This window comes from Pelophylax lessonae, assembly GCF_965119305.1.
Source record: "Pelophylax lessonae genome assembly, chromosome: 11".
In the NCBI taxonomy this organism is placed as follows: domain Eukaryota; kingdom Metazoa; phylum Chordata; class Amphibia; order Anura; family Ranidae; genus Pelophylax; species Pelophylax lessonae.
Genome location: NC_138778.1, coordinates 219,529,378 through 219,549,095, shown reverse-complemented (window position 1 = coordinate 219,549,095; position 19,718 = coordinate 219,529,378). Strand labels below are relative to the sequence as shown.

The 19,718-nt window shown below is 44.2% G+C and overlaps 1 protein-coding gene across 1 annotated transcript in view; it reads left to right on the top strand.

Moving 5' to 3' along the window:
* LOC309566842 (uncharacterized protein) overlaps nt 1–19,718 on the top strand; it is a 210,968-nt gene that overhangs the window by 71,660 nt on the left and 119,590 nt on the right. The window contains exon 6 of the mRNA XM_082272164.1: nt 5,614–5,772. Within this exon, the coding sequence (XP_082128290.1) occupies nt 5,614–5,772 (159 nt within the window). The remainder of the gene's footprint in view (nt 1–5,613; nt 5,773–19,718) is intronic.

Genomic DNA, 19,718 nt, shown 5'->3' with positions numbered 1-19,718 from the left:
TAAACCTTGTGGACAGCCTTCCCAGAAGAGTTGAAGCTGTTATAGCTGCAAAGGGTGAGCCAACTCAATATTGAACCCTACGGTCTGAGACTGGGATGCCTCTAAAGTTCATGTGCGTGTAAAGGCAGGCGTCACAATACTTTTGGTAATATACTGTGTGTGTGTGTATGGATTATATATTTTATAATATATATATATATATATATATATTTATATATATATATATATATATATATATATATATATACTGTATATATACACACACACTTGTGCTTATAAGTTTATATACCCTGAACCCTACGGACTAAGACTGGGATTCCATTAAATTTCATGTACATGTAAAGGCAGGTGTCCCAATACTTTTGACAATATAGTGTGTGTATATATTTGGTGCACCACCTATTTTCATTGACCAGCCTAAGGATGGGCCTGTAGAGTGATCTGTAGTAGCTCATTCATGCCACTAAAGTCTTTAGGGATTATACAGATAGAAACTAACTGGCTACCTATAGGGGGGGCTATACAGGTAGTATGAATGGCACCCAGTTGCAGCATCATGTGATCATCTTCGATTCATTACTACTACAGGCTACTTATGCAATTTATACCATAAGGGGCCATTTGTCCCATTTGTGTAGCAATCATGGTTTGGAGATTTTATTAGCGGGACAGCCAATGAAGAGCCTCGTGGGTGGTCTTCACTTTAGTTGAAGGTTGAAAAGCCAGTTTTCTGGCCAGTTAGCTTTTTGAAAAGCTAGTGAAGCAGTCATTTGTTCTCAGTTGCCTCCTCTGAAGACTTAAATCTGAGACCCGCTTCTTCTTTCACTGTCCTCTTGTCTGGGGTTCCTTCCACTCACTTTACCGGGTCCTCGTTTTTGGAGATGCAGTTGTGCTTTTGTAGACAGGAAATGGGAGGGGCTTAGACAACAGATGGGTGCTGCTGGGTAGACCACCTACAGGGCCTGACCAGGGTGCTGCTGGGTAGACCACCTACAGGGCCTGACCAGGGTGCTGCTGGGTAGACCACCTACAGGGCCTGACCAGGGTGCTGCTGGGTAGACCACCTACAGGGCCTGACCAGGGTGCTGCTGGGTAGACCACCTACAGGGTCTGACCAGGGTACTGCTGGGTAGACCACCTACAGGGTCTGACCAGTCCCCAGTTGTGTATGTGAAGATGTTAGGATTTGTTATTTTATTGTAATGTGACCCTGTGATACATTTTGATTGGCTGCAGGTCGATTTCTGAAAGCTTCACTCTGAAGGTGCTTTTTCCTTGCACATCCCCCTGTTAAGCAATATGATGGCATTGAAGGAGTACATCATGGGGTTCAGTATTAATTGATCATTGTGTTTGCGTTTGGGTGGAATAGCAGTAGACATGGTCATGGATTAATCAGGCAGGCATTAAAATCTACTGATGTCCTATCAATCAATGACATACCCCAGCATTGACAGGAGAATGGGACCTCCTCTGTCCAGACCTTCTCCACCTTATGGTTCCCATCACTGTCACTGCAAACAGACTGCAGACCGCACAACATTAAGGCTATTTCTGATTGGGATCCTGGTGTAAGAGGAAGGGTCTCCGATAGGAACCCCACCCTAGGGGAAAGAGGGTTTTTTTGATGCAGACCCTGACCTATGGGAAAGTGGGCATAATAACCTGATAACCTAAGGGGAAGGGGGCTCTGATTGGGACCCCTGACCTAATGGGAGGGGGGCTCTGATGGAAACTCTGACCTAAGGGGAAGGGGGCTCTGATGAGAACTCTGACCTAAGGGGAAGGGGGCTCTGATGGGAACTCTGACCTAAAGGGAAGGGGGCTCTGATGGGAACTCTGACCTAAGGGGAAGGGGGCTCTGATGGGAACTCTGACCTAAGAGGAATAGGGCTCTGATGGGAACTCTGACTTAAAGGGAAGGGGGCTCTGATGGGAACTCTGACCTAAGGGGAAGGGGGCTCTGATGGGAACTCTGACCTAAAGGGAAGGGGGCTCTGATGGGAACTCTGACCTAAAGGGAAGGGGGGCTCTGATGGGAACTCTGACCTAAGGGGAAGGGGGGCTCTGATGGGAACTCTGTCCTAAGGGGAAGGGGGCTCTGATGGGAACTCTGACCTAAGGGGAAGGGGGGCTCTGATGGGAACTCTGACCTAAGGGGAAGGGGGCTCTGATGGGAACTCTGACCTAAAGGGAAGGGGGCTCTGATGGGAACTCTGACCTAAAGGGAAGGGGGGCTCTGATGGGAACTCTGACCTAAGGGGAAGGGGGCTCTGATGGGAACTCTGACCTAAGGGGAAGGGGGGCTCTGATGGGAACTCTGACCTAAGGGGAAGGGGGCTCTGATGGGAACTCTGACCTAAGGGGAAGGGGGCTCTGATGGGAACTCTGACCTAAAGGGAAGGGGGGCTCTGATGGGAACTCTGACCTAAGAGGAATAGGGCTCTGATGGGAACTCTGACTTAAAGGGAAGGGGGGCTCTGATGGGGACCCCAGAATAAGGGGAAGAGGGGTTCTGACGGGGACCCCAGCATAAGGGGAAGGGAGGCTCTGACAGGGACCACAGAATAAGGGGAAGGGGACGGGGGGCTCTGAAGGGATGCCATGACATAAGCGGAAGGGGGCCAGGCCATAAAAGGGGGTGGAACCTTAATGAAAGGAGAAAAGGGCTCTAATAGGGACAAAATGAGGGAGGACTCTGATGGGGACAGCAACCTAAAGGGGGACTCAGATGGAGACACCAAATTAAACAAAGGGAGCTCTTATGTAAGGGGAGGAGGAGGACTCTGATTGGGGACCATGAGGTAAGGGGAAGGGTGCTCTGATGGAGAGGACACTAATGGGTACCCTAACCTAAACGGGGGACTCAGATGAAGACCCCAATCTAAGGGGAAGGAGGCTCTGCTGTGGGCCCTGACCAAAGGAGAAGAGGGCTCTGATGGGGACCCCCCAACTAAAGGAGGGAGGGGGAACCTGATGGAAACCTCAACCAATGGGGAAGAGGACCTTGGCCTTAGAGGAGGAAGGTTTCTGATGAAGACCCCAACACTGCAGATACTAAATAGGTTAGGGTGCTAATTAGAATGAATAGAAAAGCGCAAAGAACACATGTTAAGCTGCAGATAAACTATACCAGGAGAAACTTATAGCCAATTGTCACATGACCAGCAAAGAGACCTGAAGTTCAGTGCTTAACCTGCAAAGATACATGAACCATTTCATAGCCCCACTTCATTTCTGGTGTATTAATGGAAGGCTTGCATTCTGTTACTTCAAACCAAACGCACACCATCTTCTCACCCCCCCCCCCCCCCCCACAGCATTTTTAGAGAGACGCTCTAAATATTTTAATTTATTTATTTATTTATTTAAATAATTTCCAGCTCTATGTTTTGGTGAAAGCAATTTTCCCTTTTTTGTAGAGCCACTAACAGATTTTTATGTAAAAACAGGGCAGCATCCCTCGCAGTCAGGATACAGCATAAAGACACTTTGTTTCTAAAAGCAGGTAGGAATATTTTCTTAGAATTTATGAAAACAAATTTCTGTGTAATGCCTTTACTTCTTCACAGTATTTAAAAGGCATTAAAAAAAAAAAAAAAAAATGACAACATTAAATAAAAACGGTGAACAAGTGGGAGCAGTACAAAAGGCGGCTGCATTTCCACAAAGGAACCCCGACGTCAGCAGATTACGGGAATTAGAGAAGACTTCATAAATACAAATTAAATAAGGACATAACGGGTTTATTTCAACATTAACCCCCTCATGCCGAAGCCTTTTCCTGACACTTGTTGCTTACAAGTTAAAATCAGTATTTTTTGCTAGAAAGTTACTTAGAATCCCCCAAACATTATATATATAGCTATATATATAGCTATATATATATATATATATATATATATATATATATATATATAGATATATAGATATATATATAGATATCTATATATCTCTATATATCTCTATATATATCTCTATATATCTCTATATATATCTCTATATATATCTCTATATATCTATATATATATCTCTATATATATATATATATATATATATATATATATATCTCTATATATATATATATATTTATGTATGCATTTATGTATGTATGTATATGTGTGTGTGTATATACTGTATATATATATATGTATGTATATATATATTTTTTTTTAGCAGAGACCCTAGAGAATTATTAAAAAAATTTAATAAAAAAAAAAATACACAACCGTAAAGTTAGCCCAATTTTTTCTTTGATGTGAAAGATTATGTTACACTGAGTAAATAGATACCCAACATGTCATACTTTAAAGTTGCGCACACTCGGAGAATGGCGAAAAAATATAGTACTTAGAAATCTCCATAGACGACGCTTTAAAAATTTTTTAGCGGTTACCTGTTTGGAGTTACAGAGGAGGTCTTGTGCAAGAATTATTGGTCTCGCTCTAATGATAGCGGCGATATCTCACATGTGTGGTTTGAACACAGTTTACAGATGTGGGCGTGACTTACGTATGCACTCTCTTCTGTGCGCGAGCACGGAGGGACCGGGCGCTTTAAGTTTTTTTTCCTATTTATTTTATTTTTGTTATTTATTTATTTTTACACTTTCCCTTTATTTATTTATTTTTTTATCACTTATTGCCTCAAGGAATGTAAACATGCTTTGTGACAGTAATAGGCATGTGACAGGTACTCTTGTGGAGGGATCGGGGGTCTATAAGACCCCAAACCCCTCCTTTGCTCTTAAAAGCATTCAAAATGCCAAGTTTGGCTGTTTTGAATACTGACATTTTTTTATTTTTATTTGGCGCCTTTAAGGCTCCAGTAACCGGAAGTGACGTCATGACATCGCTTCTGGGTTTCTACATCGGAGACCCAATAAAAGCCGATTCTGGCTTTGTTTGGGTCTTCAGCCAGCCAGCGGACGTGCCGACTGGTCACTTGGGCCTCCTGGTGGGACAGGAGACCTGGGCGAGCTGTGGAAGGCGACGGGAGAGGGGGTGGGGGGGGTATACGCCTCCTCCCACTGCTTGTAATAACAGCCAAGCGATTGATTAGCAGGCATCACCCTGGTACAACCCCTTGAAGCCGAGGACGCATATTTGCATTCCCATAGACACACTCCTAAACCTTGTGGACAGCCTTCCTAGAAGAGTTAAAGCTGTTATAGCTGCAAAGGGTGGGCCAACTCAATATTGAACCCTGCGGACTAAGACTGGGATGCCATTAAAGTTCACGTGCGTGTAAAGGCAGGCGTCCCAATACTTTTGACAATATAGTGTATGTTTCTTTGGGCGAGCCCATTCCGATTATTGCGTGCACCTTATGCTTGTTTCTCATTCGTTAGCCTTAAGCAGTGCTGGTAAAAGGCTATCCAGCGCCCAGGGAAAAGATGCCAAACTGCGCCCCCCTCCCCACATTCCCTTAGGGTTAGGGTCAGGGCACCCATATCCCTGCAATAAACTATTGCGCCAAGGGCAGCCGCCCCCTCCTGCCCACCCCTTGTCCCAGCCCTGGCCTCAAGGGTCATATTCTGAGTCTGGGAAGGATTTGTGTGGGTCTGTCTGTATAAATGGATGAATAAGGGATTTCTTTTGCTTTGTTCTACAGATACCTGGTGCAGGTAAAGCGGGAAGAACTCATATTTTATTGCGCGCAGCAGCTGGAGCCGCAGAAAATCAGCGTCAGCCTGTCGGAATGTTCCGTTACCGCAGGAACACAAAACGCCTCTGCCACCTTCTGCATCAACAGCAAGGCTAACAAGTACATGTAAGTACCGCTAGAATAATAAACACCTAGCCCGAAAACAGAAAGCCGAAATGAGTCTTGCAGTGGGGGTGGCCACTCTGTAAGATGTGACCCTTTCCCTCCAATGCATGGTACTACAATACCAGGTGGTAAGTCGGTCTGTTGCCTGGGTGCAATAGGGCGGCATGCAGAATGCAGCGCCTGAGGCTGCATTCACACCTGAGCGTAGCGTCTTTGAGCATTTTAATGCCGTTTTTTTGCGCAATTTTATGCATCATTTTGCTGTGTTTCATGCCCCACTTGCGTATTTTTATGCAGCATTTTTGAGTGATGCAGTTTTTTTTTTTTTTTTAGCCAATCGAGAAAACTATCATCTGTTGCATCATTTGTTGCTAGGTTTTTCAGCTCTTTTAGTGTTCCATTAGCTTTTATTTCTTTTTTCATTATTATTACTACTAATTTATTATTGTTTTTTTTTTTTTGTTTTTTTTGTTTTAGGGTAAGGGGCTAGAGTTAAGGTTAGGTTAGGGTTAGAATTAGAGGTTAGGGTTATTTATTATTTATTTATTTGTTAAGGTTAGGGTAGGGTATTAATACTACTACTACAAATAATATTAATAATAAATTAATGAATAAATGTAAACTAAGTACACAATTAAAAATATAATCTTAAATAAAATAATAAATAAATGTAATAAATTAATACTAAGTAATTATAAATAAACAATTGACCCCTAACCTTAATCCTAAACCTTAAAAAATAAAATAAAACTAATAGCAAAAAATAATAATAAATAACTAAACACCCTAATGTAAAATAAGTACATGAATAATTTATTATTATTATTATTATTATTATTATTATTATTATTATTATTACTATTACTATTACTATTATTATTATTATTCTTATTATTATTATTATTATTATTATTATTAGTAGTAGTAGTAGTAGTAGTAGTAGTATTTTTTGTTTATGTTTGGATGTTTATTTATTTATTATTATTACTATTATTATTATTATTATTATTATTAGTAGTAGTAGTAGTAGTAGTAAAAGTATTAGTATTAATAATAATAATAATAATAATAATAATAACATCATTTATGTAATTTTTTAAGGTAAGGGGTTAAATAACATTTGTTTGTGTATCATTACATAACTAAACACCCTAACGCAAAATAAATTAATGAATAATTTATTAATAATATTACTATTATTATTATTACTATTATTATTATTATTAGTAGTAGTATTTTTTGTTTATGTTTGGATGTTTATTTATTTATTATTATTACTATTATTATTATTATTATTATTATTATTAGTATTAATAATAACATAATTTATGTAATTTTTTAAGGTTAGGGGGTTAAATAACATTTGTTTGTGTATCATTACATAACTAGACACCCTAACGCAAAATAAATAAATGAATAATTTATTATTATTACTATTATTATTATTAGTAGTAGTATTTTTTGTTTATGTTTGGGTGTTTATTTATTTATTATTATTATTATTATTATTATTATTATTATTATTATTATTATTAATTATTAATAATAATAATGACATCATTTATGTAATTTTTTTAAGGTTAGGGGTTAAATAACATTTGTTTGTGTATCATTACATAATTAAACACCCTAACGCAAAATAAGTAAATGAATGATTTATTAATAATATCACTTTTATTATTATTACTATGATTATTATTAATATTAGTATTTTTTGTTTATGTTTGGGTGTTTATTTATTTATTATTACTATTATTATTATTATTATTATTATTATTAATAATAATAATAATAACATAATTGATGTAATTTTTTTAAGGTTAGGGGTTAAATAACATTTGTCTGTGTATCATTACATAACTAAACACCCTAACACAAAATAAATAAATTAATAATTTATTAATATTATTACTATTAATATTATTATTATTATTATTATTATTATTAGTAATTTTTGTTTATGTTTGGATGTTTATTTATTATTATTATTATTATTATTATTATTATTATTATTAATATCATTTATGTAATTTTTTTAAGGTTAGGGGTTAAATAACATTTGTTTGTGTATCATTACATAACTAAACACCCTAATGCAAAATAAATAAATGAATACTTTATTAATAATATTACTATTATTATTACTACTATTATTATTATTATTATTATTATTAGTATTTTTTGTTTATGTTTGGGTGTTTATTTATTTATTACTATTATTATTATTATTATTATTATTATTATTATTATTATTATTATTATTATTATTATTATTATTATTAATAATAATAATAATAATAATAATAATAATAATAATAATAATAATAATAATAATAACATAATTTATGTAATTTTTGTTAAGGTTAGGGGTTAAATAACATTTGTTTGTGTATCATTACATATTATGAATTTATTGATGATGATTTTTAAATATTTGTGTATTTATTTTCCATTTTTTTTTATTCCTATCTTACTATTTAAGTTTTTTCAATTTTTTTCATTTGAGCAGAAAATCGCTCAAAAATGCGCGAATGTGCACAAAAACACGCTAACAGGGCATTTTCATTTATTTCTATGGAAATAAAAATGCCCCAAATATGCTCAAATCTGCCCGATTCGAGCTACAGAACTTTTTTGAGCTTCAAGCATTTGGCTTCAGGTGACTTGGAGTGGAGATGTGAATAATTGATTTTTTCTCCTCCAGCGTTTTGGAGCTTCAAGCTACAGAACGCTGGTGTGTGAATGGGGCATTAGGTTGCGGTAATATGGATGTCATCACGTCACAAAGGAGTGAGGCTGGCAGAAATACAACAAAAAATGCAAACAAATACAAAAATTCCCGAGGTGCTCAATACATCTAAAAAAAAACAAAACAAAAAAAAAAGCCTAACAGATACCTACTAGAACCCTTACCATATGGGGTCAAGTCCGGGGGAAAAAAGTGTGGGAAACTACCCAAGATCCACTGCCCCCCCCAAAAAAAAAAAAAATGACACGCTCATATGCATATATATTTCACAGAAAATAAAGTGCAACATTTATAATAAAGAAGCCAGTATACAAAAACATCTTCAAAATTCACATGCAATAAACGAATAAATATAGAACAGTAACAACAAAATAAGTTAACTTGTTTGTCATACTAACAGAATGATCACCACAATGGGTGATGATCTTAACCTCGCAGGAAATTTCTAAAACAAATAGTGTTTAAAAAAACAAAACTAAACACACAGTCCATTTGAAAATATCCCACAAACTGGAATAACTTTGCCCCCCTTATTTATTTACTTACAGTTCTCAAGACTGGCTCAACTTGAGTTGAAGACTTGGCTCATCCTTGAGTCAGGGATAAGTGCTGTGCTGGGCTCAGGGTGCTGGCTGGCCTCAGGGTGCTGGCTGGGCTCAGGGTGCTGGCTGGCCTCAGGGTGCTGGCTGGCTCCAGGGTGTTGGCTGGACTCAGGTTACTGGCCTCAGGGAGCTGGCTGGTCGCAGAGTGCTGGCCTTAGGGTGCTGGCTGGTCGCAAAGTGCTGACCTTAGGGTGCTGGCTGGCCTCAGGGTGCTGGTTGGCTTCAGGGTGCTGGCTGGCCTCAGGGTGCTGGCTGGCCTCAGGGTGCTGGCCTGGCTGCCCTCAGGGTGCTGACCTTAGGGTACTGGCTGGCTTAAGGGTGCTGGCTGGCCTCAGGGTGCTGGCCTGGCTGGCCTCAGGGTGCTGGCCTTAGGGTACTGGCTGGCTTAAGGGTGCTGGCTGGCCTCAGGGTGCTAGCTGGCCTCAGGGTGCTGGCCTCAGGGTGCTGGCTGGCCTCCGAGTGCTGGCCTCAGGTTTCTGGCCTGGCTGGCCTCAGGGTGCTGGCTGGCCTCAGAGTGCTAGCCTCAGGGTGCTGACCTGGTTGGCCGCAGGGTTCTGACTGGCCTCAGGGTGCTGGCCTGGCTGTCCTCAGGGTGCTGGCCTGGCTGGCCTTAGGGTTCAGGCCTCAGGGTGCTGGCCTGGCTGGCCTCAGGCTTCAGACCTCAGGGTGCTGGCCTGGCTGTCCTCAGGGTGCTGTCCTGGCTGGCCTCAGGGTTCAGGCCTCAGGGTGTGGCCTGGCTGGCCTCAGGGTTCAGACCTCAGGGTGCTGGCCTGGCTGTCCTCAGGGTGCTGGCCTGGCTGGCCTCAGGGTTCAGGCCTCAGGGTGCTGGCCTGGCTGGCCTCAGGGTTCAGACCTCAGGGTGCTGGCCTGGCTGGACTGCAGGGTGCGTGGTGTGACACACACTGTGACTCACTCGGAGGAGAGGAGATTTCCCGGACGGAACTCCATAGCCGTGTACTCAGAGGGCAGCCGGGCAGGCGAGGTCAGAGGAGGAGCAATACGATTAAGCAAGTAAGTCCTGACTCCTTCAATATGGCGCGATGCCGCTCGCATAGTGAAGGATTGGCTTGGGAGGTGACGCGTGGGCATCGGGTCTCAAGACAAGAGGCAGCTGCCCTTTTCCTGCAGGAGCAAAGGGAAGGGCATTCCTGCTGTGGAAAAAGTGCAGGGACGCCGTTCCCAGGCGTTCCTGCAGGACTCGAGCCCTGATATGAACCGAACCTACCCTCCGCTTTCATGAACGGTGCAAAATTACGCCCCAGCTGCAGCCTCTCCCCTGCTGACTTGCTACAGTCTAATCACTGGGGGGAGAGGAGACTGAGGAAATGCTTCCTCCTGCCTGCAACAACTTTATGACATCATCTCAGCCTAGACAAAGTCACTGACAGGGGCTCAAGGGTGGTTCATAAATAATAAAAGCCGAAGTTCACTGAAAATGTTTTTACTTTGCATATTGTGACATGTCATGTAGAGTTACTGTGTGGATTTGATGTCCGGGATTCATAGGACTCGTCCTTCCTTTGATGTCTTCACTTTAATAACAATGGCGCTCCTTCCAGGAGGATAATACAGAGCACGGAGCACGCCGTGTATGAGAGGTGTGACTGTACTGCTCTCTACCAGCACATCACAGACTACAGAGCCCATCCTCCCTCAATTACCTTCTCCTCCACTCAGCCAATATGGGACCAATATGAAAAAACATTCTTCCCAACCAAAACCAAATCCATTATCTACAAGAACACAGAATCTTTTCCTCTATTTCTATCTCTACTCTCCCCCCCCCCCATCCCCCCATTCCCACTCTCCACTCACCTCTAGCTCTCCCCCCCCCCATTTCTCACTTTCTCTCCCCTCTTTTCCCCTTTGCTCTCTCTCTTTATCCTTCCCCGCTCTCTATCTCTCCCTATCCTCTCTTCTCTCTCTTACTCTCCACCACGTCCCTATTTTCTTTCTCTCCACTCTCTCTTCTCTTTTTCTCTCTTCCTCTCTCCTTTCTCTCTCTCTTCCCCCCATCTCTCTATTTCTCTATTTCCTCCCCTACTCTATCTCTCCCCCCATTTCTCCCATCTCTCTCCCCCCTTTCTTTCTCCACCCCTTCTCTTTTTCTTTTTTCCTCTCTCCCATTTCCCCCCCCCCCATCTCTTTTCTTCTCCCCCTCCCCCCCTTTTCCCATTATTCTCTTTATCTCCCCCACTCTTCTTTTCTCTATTGTTCTCTCCCATCTCTATCCCCCCCTCCTCTCCTCCTCATCCCCTGTATATATATCCCCCTCCTCTGTCTCGGCCCCCTCTCTATTTCTCCCCCTCCCTTTTTCTTCCCCCTTCTCTATCACTCCCCCTCTCGACTTCTGCCCTCTCTCTACTTCGTCCCTCTCTATTTCTCTCCCCTCTCTCCCCAATTCTCTCCCCCGCCTCTCAATTTCTCTATTTCTCCCCCTCTCTCTTTCTCCCTTCAGTTTCTCCTCCTTTATCCTCCCCCCCTCTCCCCCACCCCATATTTCTCCCTATTTCCCCCCATTTCTCCTCCTCTCTATTCCTCTCTCCCCTCTTCTCTTTTTCTCCAGTCTCTTTTTCTCCCCCAGTCCCCTCCCCCCACTTTATATCTCCCCCCTGTCTCGTCCCTCTCTCTATCCCCCTCCCCTTTATTTCTCACCCCTCCCTTTTTCTTCCCCCTCTCTACTTCTTCCCCCACTATTTCTCTCCTCTCTCTCCCCCCACTCTCACCCCGTCTCTCAATTTCTCTATTTCTCCCCCTCTCTCTTCCTCCCTTCAGTTTCTCCTCCTTTATCCCCCCTCTCCCCCCCCATATTTCTCCCTATTTCCCCCCCCCCCATTTCTCCTCCTCTCTATTCCTCTCTCCCCTCTTCTCTTTTACTCTATTGCTTTCTCCAGTCTCTATTTCATCCCCAGTCCCCTCCCCTCCTCCCCCTTTATTTCTCCCCCTCCCTTTTTCTTCCCCTCTCTACTTCTTCCTCCTCTATTTCTCTCCTCTCTCTCCCCCACTCTCCCCCCCCACTCTTCTCTTTTTCTCTCCCTCTCCCCGGTCTCTCGATTTCTCTATTTCTCCCCTCTCTCTTTCTCCCTTCAGTTTCTCCCCCTTTATTTCCCCCCTCCCCTCTCTATTTTACCCCCTTGTATTTCTTCCCCTTTCCCCCATTTCTTCCCCTCTTTATTTCTCTCTCCCCCCCTCTCTTTTTCTCCCCCACTCTTCTCTTTTTCTCTATTGCTTCCATCCATCTCTATTTCTCCCCCCCTTTATATCTTCCCCCCTCTGTCTCCTCCCTCTCTCTATTTCTCCCCCCCTCACCCCCTCTCTACCCCCCTTCTCTATCTGTCCCCCCCATCTATTTCTCTCCCCCCTCTCTTCCCCACCTCTCCCTCCCCCACTCCCCCCCCAAACACTTTTCTGTTTTTTTCTCCCTCCTCTCCCCGTCTCTTACATAGTTACATAGTAGGTGAGGTTGAATAAAGACAATAGTCCATCCAGTTCAACCTGTGTAGGTGTGTGTGACTGTAATCATCTAACATAGCCCTCAATCTCCTTATCCTTGAGATGTAAGTCTAAGAGTCTTTTGAAAGTCACCATACTACCCGCAGAAACCACCTCTTGTGGTAGACAATTCCACAATCTTGTAGCCCTAACAGTAAAGAACCCCCCACGTTGCCTGAGGTTAAAACGCTTCTCCTCTAATCGCATTGTATGTCCTCGAGTCCTCATGCAATTCCTTCGAATGAACAGCTTTTCTTCTAAGCTGAGATCCCCATTAAGATATTTATAAATTGCTATCATGTCCCCTCTCAGACGTCTTTTCTCCAGGGAAAATAAATCGAGCGATTGCAGCCGCTCTTCATAGGTAAGGTCCTCCAACCCCATAATCAGTTTAGTTGCCCTTCTCTGGACTTTCTCCAGCTCCAACACATCCCTCCTGAGGACTGGCGACCAGAACTGGACAGAATACTCCAGATGCGGTCGGACCAGAGTTTTATAAAGTGGAAGGATTATAGTCTTATCTCTGGAATACATCCCTTTCTTTATGCATGCTAATATTCTGTTGGCTTTGGAAGCTGCCGCTTGGCATTGCATGCTGTTGCCTAATCTATCATCAACTAAGACTCCCAGATCTTTCTCCATTTTTGATTCCCCCAAGGGTTCCCCTCCTGACGTGTATTGTGTTTTTATGTTTTTGGTCCCCAAGTGCAAAACCTTACACTTCTCCACATTAAACCTCATTTGCCATGTCGTTGCCCACTCCGTAATTTTGTCCAGGTCATTCTGTAGGATATCTGCTTCATGCTGTGCAGTTATTGCCCTGGCCAATTTTGTGTCATCTGCAAAAACTGATAACGAACTACTGATCCCTTCCTCAATGCTGTTTATGAATAAATTGAACAAGGTTGGTCCCAGGACTGAGCCCTGGGGCACCCCGCTTACTACCTCAGACCAGTCTGAGTATGCGCTGTTTATTACTACCCTTTGGACACGGCCTTTTAGCCAACTCCGTATCCAAGAGCAAACCCTGCTGTCGATACCTGCAGACCTTATTTTATAAATTAAGCGCTTGTGGGGAACTGTATCAAACGCCTTAGCGAAATCCAAGTACACCACATCCACTGGTCTCCCCCTATCTAGCTCACAGCTCACTTCCTCGTAGAATGCTAAGAGATTGGTTTGACAAGAACGCCCATTTGTAAACCCGTGCTGGTTACTACTGATGATGTTGTTGTCTTTAGCATACTCTACGATATAGTCCCTTATCATCCCCTCCAAAAGTTTACATATTATTGATGTCAGACTGACAGGCCTATAATTTCCCGGGATATGTCTCTGGCCCTTTTTGAATATCGGAATCACGTTAGCCTTCCTCCAATCCCCTGGTACATCTCCTGTCCTAATACTGTCAGCAAAGATCAGGAACAGTGGTCTAGATATAACCATACTGAGTTCCTTGAGCACTCTCGGATGTACGCCATCCGGGCCTGGTGATTTGTTTGTGTTAAGTTTATCCAGTCTTTCCCTGATTTCCCCCTCTGTTAGCCATAGTGGCAAGTCCTGTGTATTACTACTAACCATACAGTCATGGTCAGTGTACCCTTCCTTTTCCTGCGTAAAGACTGACGAGAAAAAAGAATTCAGCACGGTTGCTTTTTCAGTGTCCTCTGTAACCATCCTCCCATCATCGTTAATTATGTGTGCAATATGCTCTGCCCTAGTTTTTTTGCTGTTGATATATTTAAAGAATTTCTTTGGGTTTTTTTTACTATCCTCCGCTATTTGTCTCTCAAAGTTGATTTTAGCCATCTTGATTTCGTGTTTACACTTCTTATTTTCCTCCTTGTATTGCTGGAAGGCCGATACTGTGCCCTCTGATTTATATTTCTTGAAGGCCAATTTTTTTCCCCTAATAAGTTTTTTAACGCTACGGTTTAGCCAGCCAGGTTTGGCTTTGTCTCTTCTAAATTTATTCCCCATAGGAATGCACTGCAAGATGCCTTTGCTTAATATGTTCCTAAAGCATTCCCATTTTTCCTCAGTGGTCAGTGATCCCAGGGTTTGGTCCCAGTTTACCCTTTCCATCAATGAGTACAATTTTGGAAAGTCTGCCCTTCTGAAGTTTAGGGTTCTTATGTTCCCCACTTGCCTTTTTATATTGTTATTTATACTAAATGTGATCATCCTGTGATCGCTAGAGCCCAGGTTGTCCTGGACTCCTACCTCCGAGATTATGTCTGGGTCATTAGTGATCAATAGATCCAGGATAGCATTCTCTCTAGTAGGGGAATCCACCAACTGCGACATGTAGTTATCCTGTAAGGTTTCCGTGAATAGCCGGGCCTTATGCGAGTGTGCAGTCCCCTCTTCCCAGTCAATGTCGGGATAATTGAAGTCCCCCAACATGATGACTGATCCTAGTTTTGCCGCTTTACCTATTAGTGCTAAAAATTCCAGCTCTACCTCCTCCCCTTGGTTAGGTGGCCTATAGCAAACCCCCACAACTACTTTTCCCTTATCTTCTTCCCTATCGAGTTCAACCCACACAGATTCTAAATCCATGCTCATCCCATCCGTAATGTCACTCCTTTCTAGCACCTTTATATTGTTCTTGACATAGAGACATACCCCTCCCCCTCTTTTACCAACCCTGTCCTTCCGGTACACCGAATACCCTTGGATATTGGCCAGCCAGTCATGTGAGGGGTCGAACCAAGTCTCCGTTATTCCCACAAGGTCTATGTCTTCCTCATGTACTAACATTTCCAACTCATCCATCTTATTAGCTAGGCTCCTGGCATTAGCATATACCCCTCTTAGTTTTACGGAAGTTAAACGTGATTGGCGGTTTTGTTTATTTCTGTTTGGTCTGCTGTTCTCCCGCACAGACCCGCCAATTGATGTTGTTGACCTACTGTCGCTGTTGACCCTACAACTGCCTTCAGTCCTCTGCTCCCTCCTGACTGATTCTATTTCTGAGCCCTCCCCCCCGTCTCCTAGTTTAAAAGCCCCTCCAACTCGGTGGCCATCTTTCTCCCCAAAAGAGCTGTACCGTCCCCATTAAGGTGCAGCCCATCCTTACTAAAGAGCCGGTAGCCGACTGAGAAGTCAGCCCAGTTCTCCAGGAACCCAAACCCCTCCTTCCTACACCAATTCCTCAGCCACTTGTTAACTTCCCTAAGCTCCTTCTGCCTCTCCTGTGTGGCTCGAGGTACCGGCAGTATTTCAGAGAAAACCACCTTGGAGGTCCTTTTCCTCAATCTATTACCTAAGTCCCTGAAATCGTTCTTAAGGATCCTCCACCTACCTTTAACTTTGTCATTAGTGCCCACATGCACCATGACCGCTGGGTCATCCCCAGCCCCGCCCAACAATCTGTCTGCCAGATCTGCGATGTGCCGAACTCGGGCGCCCGGTAAACAACAAACTGTTCGGTTCACGCGATCTTTTTTACAGATTTCCCTCTCTGTCCTCTTGATAATTGAGTCCCCAACTACCACAACCTGTCTAACCTTTCCTGCGTTACGGCCCCCCTTCTTCCTGGAGCCGTCCCTCCCCTGGCAGCTGGGGGAGGGCGCATGCTCCAGCACTGCCACCCCTGAGTTGATATCCCCCTCAACCTGCAACTCGGCAAACATGTTAGGGTGTACCAACTCAGGACTGGCCTCCCTGACTCTCCTCCCCCTAACATTCCTAACGGTCACCCAGCTGCGTACCTCTGCTGCTTGCGTCTCCTCTATTCCTCCCTCCTCTATGCTGACCCCTGCCAGCGCCTGATGGGTAATGTCCAAGCTCCTTTCCAGGTTGTAGATGCCACGCAGTCTTGTCACTGTGTTCTCTAGATCCACGATGTGGGCTTCCAGAGCAACAAGTCGCTCACATCTTGCACAGCAGTATTCGTCCTCGATTGTTTCATCAAGGAACGCATACATGCCGCAAGAAGTGCACTGAGTGGCATCCCCAATCCTGTCGGACATTATTACCCACTACTCTATGGGGATAATATTAACGACCTGCTCTTCCTTACCTACACTACCTCTAACTTCCCTGGTACAAAACCTGGGGTACCCACCAGTCGCTAATACCCTCACCAGTCACTAGATACTCACCAGTCGCAAGGATCCTCACCAGTCGCAAGGATACTCACCAGTCGCAAGGATACTCACCAGTCGCAAGGATACTCACCAGTCGCAAAGATACTCACCAGTCGCAAAGATACTCACCAGTCGCAAGCTACTTCACCAGTCGCAAGGATACTCACCAGTCGCAAGATACTCACCAGTCGCAAGGATACTCACCAGTCGCAAGGATACTCACCAGTCGCAAGGATACTCACCAGTCGCAAAGATACTCACCAGTCACAAAGATACTTCCAGTCGCAAGGACACTCACCAGTCGCAAAGATACTCACCAGTTGCAAGGATACTCACCAGTCGCAAAGATACTCACCAGTCGCAAGGATACTTACCAGGTACTCAGTTGCAGAGACAGTCACACAGCAGTCAGTCGCAGTACAGACAAACAGCTATTGATTTCTTACAGAGTACAGTCACACAGCTTTCCCCCTATTTGCAGCTGCTGCTCTACTCACAGCTGCTGACACACACACACACACACACACACACACTGGGACGGATGTCTCCTCCTCCTCACTGGGCACGGACGGTCCTCCTCCTCTTCTTCCAGGCACTAAGGAAGGCGGGTTCTGACCTCCGCCGCCGCTCTCTGCCTCGGCTCCCGTCCTCCACCTCCGCTCAGTTGCTGGTCCCTGCACGGTGCACCCGCACCCCTTGTGCGGCTTCCCCCGCACGTGTCCCCGCAGCTCCTCTTCCTTCCTCCTCTCTCCCTTTGCCGCACGAACCGCACGAACCCTCACTTCCGGTTCCAATTTATCTATTTTTTCCCCCTCACTTTTCCTTCCTTCTGTTCCCCCCCTTTATTTCCCCCTTCTCGCTCACCACTCCTCTCTATTTTTTCCCCTCTGCACCTCCCTGTATTTATCCCCCTGTCCCCCCATTTCTCTCCCACCCCTCTATTTCTCTCGCCCACCCACTTTCTCTCTCTCCCCTACTCTTCTCTTTTTCACTATTGCTCTCTCCCATCTCTATTTCTCTCCCCCTCCTATCCCCCTCTCTACGTCTCCCCCCTCTGTCTCGCCCCCATCTCTATTTCTCTCCCCTCCCTACTCCTCTCTTTTCCCCTCCCTCCCTTTTTCTCCCCTCTCTATCCCCCTTCTATATTTTTTCCCCTCTCTACTTCTCCCCCCCCCCTACCTTTATTTCTCTCCCCTCTCCCTTCCCCACTTCTTTCTCCCCGACTATCCCCCTCCCCCCAATTTTTCTCTTTTTTTCTCCCTCTCTCCCCATCTCTCAATTTCTTTATTTCTCCCCCTCTCTCTTCCTCCCTTCAGTTTCTCCCCCTCTCCCTCTCCAGCCCTCTCTATTTTTCCCCCTGTCTCCCCCCCCCCATATTTATCCCCCTTTCCCAACCCACTTTCCCCCACTTTCCCCCATCTCTATACCCCCCTCCACCTCCTTCTCCCTCACCCCCGGTATGAAGCCATGTTTGATTACAATGTAACAATGGTGTGACTGCTGTCACGGTTTGTATTTGGAACGTGTCGTGTATTTCGCTCTCCGGGGATTTATAATGATGTCACGGTTAATCCTGACAATTAGTCAGATAATTAGGAGGTCGTCTATTCAGCATTATGGAAATCAAAGCTAAGCAAACACTTCTGGGTGACCCCTGACCCCGGGATACAGGCATTTTTTTTTTTTTATCCATGCTGTACAAAAACTCTCCCAGATATTATTTTAACCCCTCGGTGATCATACATTTTGAACCCTTCCCCTATATTGTTTTTTCAGCAATTCAAACTACAGATACACAGCCACGCATGCGCGTTTCAGCAACGCTCACATCTGTCTGACCCCAAAAATCTTGTAGGTAAACAAAGTTTCTCCTCGCTGACAAATGTAAAAAAAAAAAGCCCAAAAAATTTTTGGGAAAAATATAGCGTGGGGTCCCCCCAATCCATACTAGACCCTTACCCCAGTATGCAGCCCAGCAGGTCAGGAAAGGGAGGGGACAAGCGAGCGCCCCCCACCCTCTTCTGAACCATACCAGGCCACATGCCCTCACATGCAGAAATGCACTACAGTCCATTTAACATGGTATCCTATGGTACATGGTCAAATCCCATGCGTTTTTCAGCCGCTGCATTTTTTCGAAAGGGTTAGAGACTATTTTCTTGCAGCAGATTGCATTTTACCATTTTGTTTTTTTCCGCTTTACTGCAATGTGTAGAGCTGGTTGCTAAGGGGCGGGGAAGGAGACCAGCCACCCCGTCCTTAACAACCGATGAGTCACCAGCTGTCAGTGGGGTTTGTGAAAAAAAAAATTGCAAAAAAAAAAACGGCGTGAGGTCCCCCCAATCCCTACTAGACCTTTACCCTAGTATGCAGCCCAGCAGATCAGGAAAGGGAGGGGACGAACAAGCGCCCCCCCTCCCTCTTCTGAACCATACCAGGCCACATGCCCTCACATGCAGAAACGCACTACAGTCCATTTAACATGGTTTCCTATGATACACGTTCACACTTATGCGTTTTTCAGCCGCTGCGTTTTTTGGAAAGGGTCAGAGACTTTTTTCCCGCAGCAGATTGCGCTTTTGATGCAGTTTTACATGCATTCTGCATTTTGTTTGTTTTTTTCTCTTTATTGCAATGTGTATAGCTAGTTGCTAAGGGGCGGGCCAGGAGACCAGCCACCCCGTCCTTAACAACCGAGTCATCAGCTGTCAGCGGGGGTCCTCACTGACAGCTAAATGTGAAAAAAAGAATTGAAAAAAAAAAAAAATCCTGATCAGACCCCCACAACCACAGCCCAGGGTTGTGGGGAAGAGGCCTTTGCCCCATCAATATGGGGACAAGGTGCTTTGAGGTTATACATTCAACAGGCTGCCACTGGAACAGGAAGTGAGGAAAAAATAATACAATGGGGACACTAACAATGACATGGACTCTATCCCTTCCCCATACTATCCAAACCCAAAGAAAAAAAGTTTTCACTTTCACAGTATTTTTGAGCTCTTTGAGTCT